Source organism: Mustela erminea, chromosome 6 (assembly GCF_009829155.1).
Source record: "Mustela erminea isolate mMusErm1 chromosome 6, mMusErm1.Pri, whole genome shotgun sequence".
Classification (NCBI taxonomy): domain Eukaryota; kingdom Metazoa; phylum Chordata; class Mammalia; order Carnivora; family Mustelidae; genus Mustela; species Mustela erminea.
In genome coordinates this window covers 56,119,095-56,133,942 of record NC_045619.1, presented here as the reverse complement: position 1 = coordinate 56,133,942, position 14,848 = coordinate 56,119,095, and the positions used below count along the sequence as shown (strand labels likewise).

The 14,848-nt window shown below is 42.4% G+C and overlaps 1 protein-coding gene across 1 annotated transcript in view; it reads right to left on the bottom strand.

Moving 5' to 3' along the window:
- The window catches only part of FAM234B (family with sequence similarity 234 member B), a 34,184-nt gene that overhangs the window by 13,180 nt on the left and 6,156 nt on the right, over positions 1-14,848 (bottom strand). The window contains exons 2-5 of the mRNA XM_032347384.1: positions 10,912-11,310; positions 7,059-7,157; positions 4,481-4,669; positions 3,287-3,417 (exon numbers count right to left, since the gene is read on the bottom strand). Coding sequence (XP_032203275.1) covers positions 3,287-3,417; positions 4,481-4,669; positions 7,059-7,157; positions 10,912-11,310 — 818 coding nt within the window. The remainder of the gene's footprint in view (positions 1-3,286; positions 3,418-4,480; positions 4,670-7,058; positions 7,158-10,911; positions 11,311-14,848) is intronic.

The following is a 14,848-nucleotide window of genomic DNA, read 5'->3' as shown; positions in this document are numbered from 1 at the left end:
CCAGAAATCGCCAGTAATATTTGGTCCCAACTAAAATCAATACAGGCAGCCTCTCCCATCATAACGTTACATGTCTAGCCTGCCTGGCTACTATCAACCTTACTCTCAAGCAGAGATCAGCAAACCTGTCCTGTGAAGAGTCAAATGGCATTGTAGGTTTTGCAAGCCAGATGGTTTCTGAAGCAACTAGTTGACCGCCATAGCGTGAAAGCAGCCATGGATAATAATAAGAAAATAGGCATTGGCTATGCTCCAATAAAACTGTATTTACAAAAACAAGCAGTGGGCCAAATCTGGTCTACAGGTCACACAGTCTACCATCCTCTGCTCTAGAGGGTTTTCTTTCAGCAATAGAATCACCAACTAGGAAATATGAGAATTGTACTGATAAGCTGACTTCCGTAAAGCTTCTGACAAAGTTTAGCGTCATGAATTCTTTTGGACAAGACAGAAAGATACAGTTTTCAGTGTACCCAGAGTGAGTCAATACCAACCTACAGGGAGGTTGCTGTGGAATGTCACACCACCCTGCTACTGTCCCATTCCTACTAATCATTCAAGTCTTCTCAAAGACTTGAATGAATGAATAGCTTATCACAAGCTCATCACAAAGCTGAAAGGGATAGCTAATATGCTCTATGACAAACTAGAAATTCAAAGAAGTCTTAGGTTTGAAAGATGAGTCAAAATCTGAAAGAAGAAATGGGGCCATTAATTAATTGATTAATTAAAAGGGGTGGGTACTTTAATAGATTATAAATAAATGCAAAATCTTAGGAAGGCCACCACAATCTTCAGCTATGTTATTAGAAATACAAGGCCTGTATCAAAAGAAGTAGTATTTCCTTACACTGATATAACTGGTTATATCACAAACAGAATACGGTTTCCAGACACAGGTATGGCATTTTAAGAAATATGGATAAAACAGAATGCAAAGGGAAAGAAAGCAAGAAAGAGAGGACTCTAGACTTCATGATGCATGGGGGACAACAGAAGAAACTGGGGGCAGTTAGCCTTGCAAGTAGCAGGCTTAGTGCGATGTGGCTAAGGTGAATGGGCTTTTATGTAGAAAGAGGAATATATTCATTCAAAGTAGCTGATGCTGGAACAGTGAGTAGAAGCTATGAGAAAGTAGAATTCTTACCAATATGACAGAATTTTCTAGACCTGACCAAAAATGAAAAGAACAGTGTTACAAATCAGTGATATTCCCATTGGCCTGAGGACTTGAGGAGAGTAGGGGCCAATGTGTCTGGAATACTCTATCAGTGATTCTAACATGGTGTGAGAGGATCAACCACATGGCTTTGAGGTCCCTTCCCACTAACGTTCTAGGCCAGATAAGTTCCACTAACCCCAAGCCATCAGTTCCTTTGTCCCAAGCCCACCTCACTCTAAACCCAGATCTAAGAATGCATCACTCTAAGTCATAGACCTAATACGTTCCATTCCTTAAGAAAAGAGAGCATTCCATACTGTAGCTTAGAATAAACCAGAGCTTGGGTTCCCCAGGTTCCTTGTTGCTGGCATTAGAGGTCAAAAGAGGTCAGTATAAAGGTGAGGCTGCTCTAAACCCATCATTTTTCTGCGATTTTTCTAGTACTATCACTTTTCAGACAGAATGGACACTATTCATATCTCTACACTATGTGTAAATAAGTAAATTCTGTGAGGCAAGTTGGACAGTACACTTTTTTTGCTGTTTGGTTAAGACAAAAAAAAAAAAAAGAAAGAAAAAAAATTACAGAGTAGGAGTAGGCAAGAAGCCAGTTCCTCCAACAGAGGCTGCCTCACTGTGGAGGGTCCCTAAAAGCCTCAACCTCTAGCCTGTCAGCCACCACTGGCAATGAATAGGGTATGAAGGCCAAGATTGTTAAGCTCGCTCAGGACATATAAACTTGCTATGCCTCCACTAACCATACCTCATTAAACCGTTAAGAAGAAACTCCCCATACTTTCCACTTCGGGAACTTCAGAAAATCACTCCCTGATGGATGTAGTTACTGAAATTCACAATGATTGGGATTAAAAAAGATTATGTAAATATTTGTTGAGTTTGGGGTTCAATCTACTTTGAGACCAACTTGCTAGTGGAAGGAAAACTAATAAAGTACCCTCCAAACTCACTAGTCTTCAGAAATTTACCTTACTTCTTTGTTCTCATCTCACAAAGTATTGCCAGATGTCCTAGAACAGTGCTCCCCAAACAGTGCTCAGTGACTGGAGAAGCACTTTCAGTTTACTTATGGTGCTCCTGGCAGAAAACCATAAAATACTAATGGATTTCATTCTATTCTAAATCATTTTACTTGCAGATTTCATAACTCTACACCATGTATATGCACTACAAAAATCACAACAGCAAACACAAGGTCTCTTAAAATTAAAATAAATCAAATAAAGCAAAATGATCTATATCCACATTTTCCCACAAATATTAGTTGCCAATTGTTCAATTCTTTCGTTCACCAGCATTTCCTGGCAAACCCACGTAGGAAGTCTGAGAAGACGTCTTAAAGGAACTTTTGGCACAAGCTCAAAAAAAGTGTTAGGAGTAAAAATGGAGATATAGGAGTAAAAATGGAGATACATGTGCTTGTCAATGTACTCTTTCCTGTGATTTAGGAAGGAAAACTACTATTATTTTATCTGTACACAGAGTACTAGCCCTAGTCCACTGGAGCTCCTGCAAAGCATAATCAAGGAGCATAATTTAAGGACAAATGTCCTGGACTCCAGGTCTATTGTCATAGCCTGTATACAACTGTCCTTTCTTAGGTCATTGCTGTTATTACTTACTCAATATATGATGTATTCCTATCTATTCTATGAGCTGTCTTGTGGTTTTACATAAAGGTTAAGTATGTCTAATACAACTAACAATACACCCACACGGTAAAAAATAGGCACTACTTTACGCACTTCAAATACGGTAGCTCCGGCTTTCACAACAGCCCCTGTTCTAGATAGAACATTCCTGTGTTACATCTTGGAGAGATTCCATGGCTTTCCCAAGGCCACAGGGCTACAGTGGAGCAGAAATTTAAACACAAACCTCTCCGGTGCCCAAGTTCCACCCTGCCACAGTCAATGGGAACATAATGAGACTGCTGGGAAAATAAGTTCATGATGGCAATTTATTCATTAAATCTCCGAGAGAGAATTTTCTTAAGCCTAAGCCCTTGTTAAAAGGTTCAAGCAGCATTTATGATACCCGTACTAGAACTGACTGAAGTTGAAGCACTTCCTATGAGAAACAGAGACAATCTGACGTAGAGCATACCTGCAATTCCCCAATGGCCAGAACGACAAGGTCTCTAACGCCATCTTCATCCAAGTCCGGCAGCACCACCCCTGGGGCAGCCAGGGTACCATTAGATAAGTAGTTTGGGTTTAAAGTCCAAATGGCTTTCCCTAGGGGTGACAAATAAGCTGATCACAATGATAGCTTCAGCCTCTGGAAAGGGCAGATGCAGAGCTTCCAGGTCAGAAGAGAGAAACTCAATGGGCAAATGACAGCCAGCAACTCCTTACCTTTTCTTTTAGTTTTAATCTTACTGGGGATGAAGGGCACAGGGAGTGTGATCTGAAATCCTTAAGCGTCTGACTAAGAAACCCATGTGATAACTTCACATCTAGGTTTTTTAGATAAAATGGAGGTGCTGAAGTCTCTCCAAGAAAGAGGAGCCCACTTGTCTGGGGCAGAGGAACTGATCTGTTAGAGATTATTACAATTTCTGAGGAACCATCCAGGGGCAGCCAACCAGACCAACTCTCTCTGTCCCACCACGTGCTCACATGAGCAGGGGAATCACAGGAGGTTTTCAAAAGGACTTTAATTCTGCAGTTAACTTAAAGTTTTTTTCACTCAGAATTATCCCACTACCAAACTTCAACCTCTGAAACTGGAAGGTTGCTACGTGTCCAGCTTTGGTCAAGTCTAAAGCATTCACAAGCAGGACACTTACGGTTTTACATGGGGCTTTCATTATATTTGATTCTCTCTCGTTCCTCATGTCATGGGTGTCTAAATATAGAAAGTAGTTAAAAGCCCAATTCAACAAGCATCAACAAACCTTACTTTCTTCCCTGATCTTTTTTTTTTTTTTTTGAATTTTTAAAACTTTAATTCCCTGACCATTTTTTTAAGTGGTAAATGGGTAAGTTTACACAAGGACCCCATCTATATCAAATATGAAGAGACAAAGCCCAGCTGTCTTGTACAAAGTAGGACTACTTAGAAACCAAAAGCCTCAGGGTAGTTTCTGTTTGGGTAACTCAGTTTAGCTCCATCCTATCACCAAACAGGTTTAACCATGACCTATTACTCAACCTAGTCAAATCCTTTCTCTGTTTACCTTAAATTCACCTTCCAACGGAGCCCAAACAGACTTTCCACAGTGTGAAAGTGGAAAGGTCCCTTCCATATAAGACTGTTCTGATCCCCAAACAGAGACTTCCGTGGAATGACCTTTACCTGATGTCGCATTGAATGCACTGAACATTCTGTGTGTCCCTGTCACAAGGCAGATGGTTTCAGCCACGCTTCCTGGCATCAGATTCAAACATGTAATATCCCGGGCCTCCTCGGGGAGGGGACTGGACCAGAGTGTGCTGCCATTCATTCCCGAGAGGCACACGAGAATAGCGGCTGCCTTTGAGACACCTAAAAGCACACAAGAGACACAGGAATGGAAAGGAGGCAGAGAAGGTAAACAGCCCAGGTGAGCAGGAGGCCAGAACCACAAGTAAATGGTGCTAAGGCAGCTCACACCTGTGCATTCCACGGCCTCCTGTACTTCTGGTACTAAGTCTGACAACAGAGTACCTAGTATAGATGCTCAACACATTCCTCATGTCAGAGGACATGCTGTGGACCTCCTCCAGGCACCCTGTGTGCATCCTGCACCCCTCCCAGCATGCCTGCTTCCATGTCTGTCACTTCAGCCCCACCAAATTGTCATATCCTGAAGGATAAAGACCATCCCATTCATTTCTGGAGTTTCAGAGCCTCACACAGCACCTACACATACAGCAATCATCTGCTGAATAAAAGGAGCAAAAATCCAGAATATAGGAAAGTCATTGTTAAGAACAACAACAGCAACAAAAACAAACAAACAAAAAAATCAAGGAAAGGCATGCTCAGAAAAGTGAGACTGATCTAAAATATGTACAGAGCAAAGGAATATGTGAATTCTAATTGTTGCTAGCAAGTGCTCCCTGAAAGCAGAAAAAGTAAATATTTGAAAAATAAACCTGAAGATTACAACTCAGCAATGATCAGTAGATCTTCCTGGTCGAGAGTCCCACGGAATCAGCTGATAAAGCCCCAGCAGTTTCCCAAGAATACTTGGGAAAACTTAGGGGCCAAGCACATGAACTCCAGAGACAGTCTCTCAGCTACACCGTTTGGATACCAGCTCTCTTATTTACCCGGTATGGAATCTGAGCCAGTTCCTTAACCTCCCCTTGTCTCGGTTTCCCTATCTGCAAATAGGGGATAAGAATATTAGTCTACCCTGTTGGGTTATGTGGAGGGATAAATTCACTCACAACATATGTTATGCACTTACACTTGGCTCTATTGTTTTTATAATCTGCAACCAAATCAGGCTGGCCCGTATTATGTCCAAACCCATAGCCTTACCATACGAGTCCTGATAAATAGCAAACTGTGTAAAATACCAAATGATTAAAACAGATCTCCAAATCTAAAAGTGGTTGGGGAAAATTTTTACTTCAAAGGCTAATGAGTCATAGGCAGAAAAAAAAAATGTAAATTAAAGTCAATTAAAGCCAAAAGTCAACCTTCTAGGCTGAAGGTCCTCTCTATAAACACACCTATTCCTAAGTTGCTTTTACGTATTACATAAAACTCAGAAAGGTTCTTCTAATAATCCCAGAGAGGCAGGCAGCCTGGAATTCTCTAAAACATACCTAGATGTTATCCCAGCTCCCAGATCATTAAAGGGTAGCTACCAGGGCACCCCAGCTGCACACCAGACTTACTGTCTCAGTTCACAGACTGTGGGTTGCTGTCACTTTAATGGGTGTCACAGGACAAACCAGGAGCCCCTGTGTACCCACGCTGAAAATACAACCTCTTTTTTCTTTTTTTTAGCTGATGTGTATCAGCACACTCAATTAAGTTGTGTAAGGTTTAATAAAGAGATTATTTACAAAGATGTGGTCAGGGTACAGGGAAACCATGAGAGATAGCACAGTCCCTCAGAACGTAATCATTCATAGGCCGAAAAAGACAGGAGAGAAAGTGATTCCTGGAATCCAGAAAAAGAAAGTCCTATAAGAAGACCACCATTAGAGAGGATGTGACCTAGGATCAAGGAAGTAGCTGGCCTGAGGTCATCCTGGAGGGGAGGAAGCCAAGAGAATAAATGCCCTCTCTCCCCACTCATTTCCTCTCCTCCAGTTTCTTGCCTAGACTCCCCATTGGCCAAACCCAACAGGAAACTGGCAGGCAAGGGAGCCTGTTGACATAACGTGTACTGGTCAGCCTTCCAAAGCAGACAGCAGGATGGAGAGCAGAGAGAAAGGAGTAAACAGAATCAGTAAAAAGAAAGCACACGGCCATGATAATGTGGGTAAAAATATTTTAGAAGATGAACAAGAAGCTTTTCTACTGTGGTTGGTAAGGTAGGATTGTGTCAGCATTTACTATAATCTAAGAAGCAATGGAAAATTGGCTGGGAGAAAACTCAAGAACCTTAAGGACTAATGCTGTTCATTGCCATTTCAAGTGTGTGCATAAGTCACTTCTCTGGATCCTCCCTTCTTCATGGGACTGGGTGACTACTAAAATTCCTTCCAGCTGCAGATCTCCATGATTTCTTTAAATAAGCTTTACTGATACGCAGGAGCTTACTGACAATGTCTGTCATGTATGATAGACCCATGATGACTTTCTGTTCACTCCTGACCCTTTTCTACAGTGCCCTTCAGGACACAACCCTGACGCTTTCTCTTAGCTCACAGCTCCTGCAATCACTGAGCTTCTCCTGTACTAGCCTCTAAAATACATGCATGTCTCTTACCAATTGCACTCCCGTTCCGTGAAGTTACAAAGGAGAGAAGGACATCACGCAGGCCGTCTCCATTCACATCAGCCAATTCCAATGGAGACAGGTCCCCACCTGATCAGCACATAAAAAACAAAAAAAGTCCTGAGTTAAGTCACCACAAAACCGTTCTCTACTCCAGGTTAGAAAGGGAACAGACACATGGCACTGCCAGCACCTTCATAAAAACCAGGCAGACTCCTGGTTCCTAAATAAGATAGAGTACACACAATTCTGCCTATTCCTCTAAGTATACCTAAACTCCCTGCACATTACAGAGAACACAAATGTAAGAAGACTCTAAGGTGGGGAGAAGGTAGGTTGGCTAGGGACTGAGAAGCCCAAGGAATGACAGGGTGATGACCCTCCACCCCGGGTTTTCTTTTGGCCTCCCATGTCCCAGACAAGGTGCTGCAGAAGCCGGCAACCCAGAAATGCCAACAGGTACAGAAAAAAAAGGCCCAAGAAAAGCTGACTCCTCTAGCTGAAGGTCCAAGAAAGAACAGCATAGCAAGAAAGAAAAAGTTTTAGATCATAAATGTTCTACTCCAACCAAATGCCACACAGAGAGAACTGCGGCCCTATCCCCACAACAAAGCCTAAATGGGAGCCTAGATTTCCACCTTTGCCCAGCTACAGGAAGGCACCCCTTCATCTCCCAACCAAGGTCATGTCAGAGAAGGCCAGGTGGGGAGCCAGGACTTTCCTCCCCACCGAGGGTCTTCCACACACCAGGGAAGCCTACAGCTCTACCCGACCCGGCATTAATGAGGCAGACGCCCACCCCTGCCAGAGCGGTGTCAGCAGAGGCCTGGCAGGGAGCCTGGGCTTCCAGCCTGGGCAGCGACAAGGCAGACAGTGCTGTCCTGCCCCTCGACAGTGTAGAGTCAGAGGATGTCTGCCAGATATGGAGAGAACCCAATGCATGGCTGGTGGAAGTGCAAACTGGTAAAAACACCATGGAAAACGATTTAACATAAACTACCAGGCTGGCACATGCACACACCGTATGACCTAGCAATATCAGTCATAAGTTAATGGCCGAGAGAAATTCTTACATATTGTATCAGGAAAAATGCACAGGAATTTTCCTAGTGGCAATAATGATTTTTTAAAAAACAGAAGCCACCAAAACGCTCATCAACAGTAAAACGGACCAATAAACCATGGGCTCTCCACACCATGGGAAATGAGACAGTGGAAAACATGAATAAGCTCTAGTTACACAGCATCAATACTGATGTCTATAAAATGCTTTTATGAACATACTAAAAACAAGTCACAGAAGACTGCTTAATTACATTTATACAAAATTCAAAATAGGCAAAATTATTTTACCATGTGGTGAAATTTTAACGGAAAGTATAATGACTCGGGGCGCCTGGGTGGCTCAGTGGGTTAAAGCCTCCGCCTTCGGCTCGGGTCATGATCTTAGGGTCCTGGGATCCAGCCCTGCATCGGGCTCTCCGCGCAGCAGGGAGCCCATTTCCCTTCCTCTCTCTCTCTGCCTGACTCTCTGCCAGCTTGTGATCTCTGTCAGATAAATAAAATCTTAAAAAAAAAAAAAAGTATAATGACTCAAAACTCAGGATGGTAGAACTCTTTGGCAGGAAGAGGTAGCTTTGGTAAGGAGAGACACATGGGGGTTTCAATGGTCTTTATAATATCCTATTTCTTTCTTTCTTTTTTTTTTTTTAAAGATTTATTTATTTTAGAGACTGACAGGGGGAGAGAGAGCAGGAGTGGTAGGGGCAGGGGTAGAAGGCGAGGGAGGGAGAGAATTCTCAAGCAGACTCTCTGCTAAGCATGGAGCCCAACACGGGGCTTGATCCCAGGACCTTGAGATTATGACTGAGCTGAAATCAAGAGCCTGATGCTTAACCGACTGAGCCACCCAGGCACCTCAATGTCCGATTTCCTAAAGTCGGTGGGTATACCAACAACCTGTTCCTAGTCTTTACACCATATACAAATATTACAAGAGCTCACTTAGAACCATCAAAAAAGGGGGACACGTGGGTAGTTCAGTCAGCTAAGTATCTGCCTTTGGCTCAGGTCATGATCCCAGGGTCCTGGGATTGAGTCCCACATTAAGCCCCTTGTTAGGCTCCCTGCCCAGTGGGAGCCTGCTTCTCCCTCTCTTCCCCACTCATGCTCTCTCTTCCTATCTCTGCTCCCTCTCACAAATAAATAAATAAAATCTTCAAAAAAAAAAAGAACCATCAAAAAACGAAGTGAGGGGCGCCTGGGTGGCTCAGTGGGTTAAGCCGCTGCCTTCGGCTCAGGTCATGATCTCAGGGTCCTGGGATCAAGTCCCGCATCAGGCTCTCTGCTCAGCAGGGAGCCTGCTTCCTCCTCTCTCTCTCTCTCTCTCTCTGCCTGCCTCTCTGCCTACTTGTGATCTCTCTCTGTCAAATAAATAAATAAAATCTTTAAAAAAAAAAAAAAAAAAAACGAAGTGAGAAATCTCTTATGTGGTGGGAACACACCGTAAGTCACATCTACTCAGTTTTGCCTTGAGAGAGACAATAATAGTGAGATCACAGAACAACTGATCCGAAGCTGAATCAGCTGGGATCAGTGACTCGCCAAAGGTAAATATATCTAGATCAAGATGATGTAGGGATCTGGGAGTATTGAAGGGGAGGAAAAACTTCTCCTCTACCCTCTTAGGGTTTCTAGGTGGGACTGAGTAACAGGAGAGATAATGAGATAACTGATTAATAAGAGAGATTAAGAAAAGGAAAGGACTCAAATTTATTTAACAAGATTCCCCATGTCCATGGGAGCCCTCACAGGAACATAAAGGCCTGGAGCAGAGGTGGGGAGGCCTTAGGGCTTCTGTACTCATCGAACAAAGAGCCCTGAACAGCCCTGGAAGGGGAACGAACATGGATCCAGAGACTACAGGAAGATAAGAGTTATTTTAACAAGGTCTGTTTGTACAGACTCCCTTCGGCCTCAACTCCCCGTCTCTGTTGATGAAGTTTCTTTCCTCCTCGTACTGGGAGGGTATCTTGTACATGGGCGTTTCATCTCCTGCCTTCCAGGACAAATTAGAGGTCAAGGTCAGAGTGCCCTTCTTGCATATGTTGTTATTCATGTGCCTTCGGTTCAAAATAAACAATATGCCAAAGCAACATATTTTGGGGTAGTGTGTTCTGAACCCCTTCACCCCCATGAAGTTGACAAAACACAAGACTGCTCAGCACTCACAGCTGAGATGAAAACCCCTTGCTGACCCAGAGCAAGCCGTTTCAAAGAAACCTGCTCCAGAATGAGACACAATAGCTAGAGTCACTCAGGTGGTTCCTCCCCAACCATTAGGAGCAAGGAAGAAAAGTTACTGCAAGAAAGCAAGTTGATTTCACTTGAAATTATTTTAAAATTCAAACCAGGTCAGGCTCCTATAATCACCAAATGCCTGAGGGTCCTACAAAAGCCCCGGCCTCTGGTCTGGCCAGGCCCTGAAACTTAATCTTCTTGGTCAACAGCCTGACCTACAGCTTTGTTTTCTCCTCATACTGTGTTGGCAGCCCTGCAGGGACCCAGGAAACCAAAACTCTGTCCTCTCTGCATCTAATTAAGGCCAACGCCAACAGAAACACAACAGGGCAGTGATCTTCTTGAGCGGTATCAATCTATCTTTTTGTTTTATTTCCAATCTTAACCTCCTAACCACCTCCACACATGGGGAGAGAGATGCTATAGGATACACATTTATTTGTAGTAGGACCTGGAGGGAATTTTCAATGTAACCAGAAGTTTTACAGAATTACAGGTAATCATGAAATTTTACCGAATTGGGGCGAGAAATCCTACAACTCACCTCCCTGGGGGCCCAGGTGGCGACTCCAAGTGCTGTGCAGATCTCTGGGGGGGCAGGGGATCAGGAAAGCACATACGAGCACCAGGATCATGGAGATGACCAAAGTTAGCAGAAAGACAGAGGTGCGCACATAAGACACGATGGAAGAGGTTGCCTTCTGCTCCAGGCCCCCAAGGGGCTCTGAGGGGTATCCCTCTGTGGTGACCTCTGAAAGATGTGGCTTTGCAGCCCCCACAGCTTCAGCATCTGAGTCAGGCTCTGGCACTTCTCCCAGAGGGCTCTTCCCATTTTTGACCCCTCCATTCTTCTGCTGCAAGTTGAGAACAAGATCATCCTCGCTCTCATCACTATCCGCCTGTGTGAGGGGGTCATACTCCCCTAGGTCTGGGCTCTTCTTCCCTGAAACACAGAAAGACAGAGCGTCAGGGCAAACTAGGAAGGAGAAACCCTTACCAACTGCATGGTAACTGTGAACACCTAAAAGAAAACACAGAAAACAAAACCAGTTACGTTTACAAGTTTAGAACTTGATGGCTATATGTAAGGAGAAGAATGGGAGGGAAATGAAATCAGTGTTCCAGAATTACTGCTTTCATGAGCTTAAGAAAATTGGAAAGGAAACAGAGAAAGTGGTAAATTTCAAATACCTTTTTTATTATTATTTTAAAAGACTTTATTTATTTATTTGAGAAAGACAGCACAACAAGGGGAGAGGCAGAGGAGAGAGAGACGCAGTCTCCCCGAGAAGCAGGGAGCCAGATGCCAGGCTTGATCCCAGGACCCTGAGATCGTGACCTGAGCTGAAGGCAGATATAACTGACTGAACCACCCAGGCACCCCTCAAATACCTTTTTAGTTTGGGGAAAAAACCAAAAACCAAAAACACTCTCTTAATTTCTCTGAATCAGAAGACATGGCTCTTGTATCAACCCTCCATATGCCTAATTTGCATATTCCCGTTGATTTTCTTAAATCTGTGGTGTTTCCATCTTTCCTGGAACTTGCCTAAACTTTAGAATAGTTCTCTGTACACTGCTTCTCACAGTCAGGTATTTGCGGCTTCCCACTTGTCTCCATGGAAAACAACTTGGGAAGTTGAACACTAAATGTCACCTGGAGACGTCTTCATAAAAACTCACTTCTGAGCTTCCTATGATTAATTCCGATGCCCTGTCAGCACATGTTTCAGTAAACAGTGTTTACACTTAAAAATGCTATTCTGAGCAAGTGTTCTAGGAGGGGAGGGACCAAACAGGAATGCAGAGGTACAGGACCTGACCCAAAGCTGGCTTACACAACAAGCACCCTGTTTTTACTTAGACACTACATTTATTTGGGGTGGGGGAAAGGGGAAAATTACAGGAGAGCTTAAGCACACCTCCTCCCAGGTCACTCCTTGGCCCCCGCCACCAAGCACTGAACAATTTTATGCCTGTTGTTCATGCTATAACCAAGCAAAAACCAAGAAAAAATTTCTCATTTTGGAAATTACATGGTAAGCTATACTAATATAAACTATATGGTTAAATCTTTTATTAAGAAGAGATATAAAAAAGAAGATGCAGCCCAGCTAATTAAAAAGGAAGCAAGAAGAATTCTTGATGTAAATCTCTGCCTCTGGTCACTGTTATCTTGCAGATATCACTTCATGTTTTATGTCTTGTTTACTCAAGACATAAAATGAAGCAATAAAACACTATATGGAAACTAATATGGGAAGTACAATCTTTAGTGTAAAGCTTGGTGCTTGGTACATAGGAAGTCAATAAATATTTGATTAAAAATAAACATTACGCAGAAATGTTTTATAACATTAAATATTTTACAAAGAAAACCCACAGAAGATACTGAGCAAACTGGCATTCTACTAACTAGAAACTTCTATGTATTTTCACTTTCAAAGCTTTTCATTTTATCCAACAAATACTGGATTTGACTTTTAAAGGCACAAATTATAAAAATTATTAAGAACTGAATTCAAAATAGTATACTCTTCCAGTAATTAGGATACACCATTCCCTAACTGTCCCATTTACCTTTAGTTACAATAGTTTTCAAACACAACCATAGGCTACTGCAACAATATTAATTCTAAAACTTTAAAGTTTTTTTAAAAGAATATACCTGATGGGATTAAAAATGTGTTATATACATCCAGTGGAATATGACCAAGCCTTAAAAAGTAAAGAAATTTAACACATGCCACAAGACATTACGCTAAGTGAAATAAGCCAATAACAAAAGGACAAATACTGCATGACTCGTGTATGAGGTATCTATCCAAATCTAGTCAAATTCACAGAAAAAGGACAATGTGGTCTCTGGCGCCTGGGAGTGAGGGTAAATGGGGAGTTGCTAATATTTGATGGGCACAGGTTTCGCTCACTATCCCAAAGTAGAGGGTTCCTATCGAACTCCTTGTAAGCTAAAATAGCATAAAGCAAAGAAGCAAATACCATTAATTTACAAGGAAAACCTTTTGAGCTTTCCCAGACCCAAGCAATAACCTCTCCTAGGCTTTTCTGAAAACTCAGGATACATCTTGCTAAAAGAGGCACAAAATAAGTGCAGATCAAGCAGAGATGCTCACAGACACAATTCAAGGCTCTGGAGGCTTGAGGCTGAGATGCTGAGTGTGGCCCCTGGGGGAAGGAGCTGGGTAGGGGCCCCCTCACTGCTGAGGGTGGGGCTGAGCACCGCTGCTACAATGACTTGCTGCAGAACAAACGCTGAATGCTGTTTTCACTTTGTTGTTGTTGTTTCTGTTTTTTATTTTTATTTATTTTTTTTGCTGTTTTTGCCTTTTGCCTTTTTTCATAAAAAAAGGAATCCTCTTTGGATTTCTCTAGGTTAGCAAAAACAGGTAGGTCTTTCATAAAAGCAAAATGACATGACGCAAAGTATCAAAAAATGGGTCTCAGCTTTGCAAGATGAGAAAGTTCTGGAGATTGGCTGCACAACACTGTGAATATACTTAACAATACTAAACTGTGTATTTAAAAATAATTAAGATCATAAATTTTATGTGTTTTACCACAATTTAAAAATGTTTAAATTAAAAAAAAAAAAAAAGAGTATCTGACAAAGAGGAAAACATAGATGGCAGCCCCAAATCTCAGCGTAGGAGGAGACTTTAAAGATCACATAATCAAACACCAAGCAGTCACTTAGCATGAGGGAATTCACGGCTCTCCAATCCAGAAAGTAGTTCCACACACTGATTCAAGAATTTATTTCTGGGCATTTGCCAATCATCAGTCCTGGTTCTAATATCTGGGACCCCTCTTCCACATGCAAATCCTTCAAAACTTGAAAATACCAATCATGAGAAACATAAGCTATGGTATTTAAGAATTTAAGTCTTTACAAGCTGACAAAAACAGTCAAATCTTGACTCTATCCCTTATTAGCCATGTGACCTTGATTAAATTTCTTAGCTTTACTAAGCCTTATTCTTCCCATTTCTAAAATGGGAATTATTTTTCCTACCTCATATGACTGTTTTTAAGAATTAAATAAGACAACATATGCAAGGCCTTTAGTGTCTGGCTTACTGTGGCATTTGATAAATGTCAGCTTCTAGGAGCACCTGGGTGGCCCATCAGCTGAGCGACTGACTCTTGACTTTAGCTCAGGTCATGATCTCAGGGTCCTAAAATCCAGACCCATGTCCAGCTGAGCATGGAGCAGTGCTTGGGATTTGATCTCTCCCTTTCCTTCTGCCCCTCCCATCCTCCTGCTCGTGCTTTCTCTCTCAAATTAAACACACAAACAAACAAATTTCGGTTTCTATTATTATTGTCGGCATTATTCCTCCCTACCGCCCACCCCATCTTCTCTTCCCCAGGTTAAATGTCTCCACTTCTTTCAACTCATTACTTGAGGAAGCACTGTTTCACATTCCACAATATCCTGTTCACTCTTTTCTGGACACAAT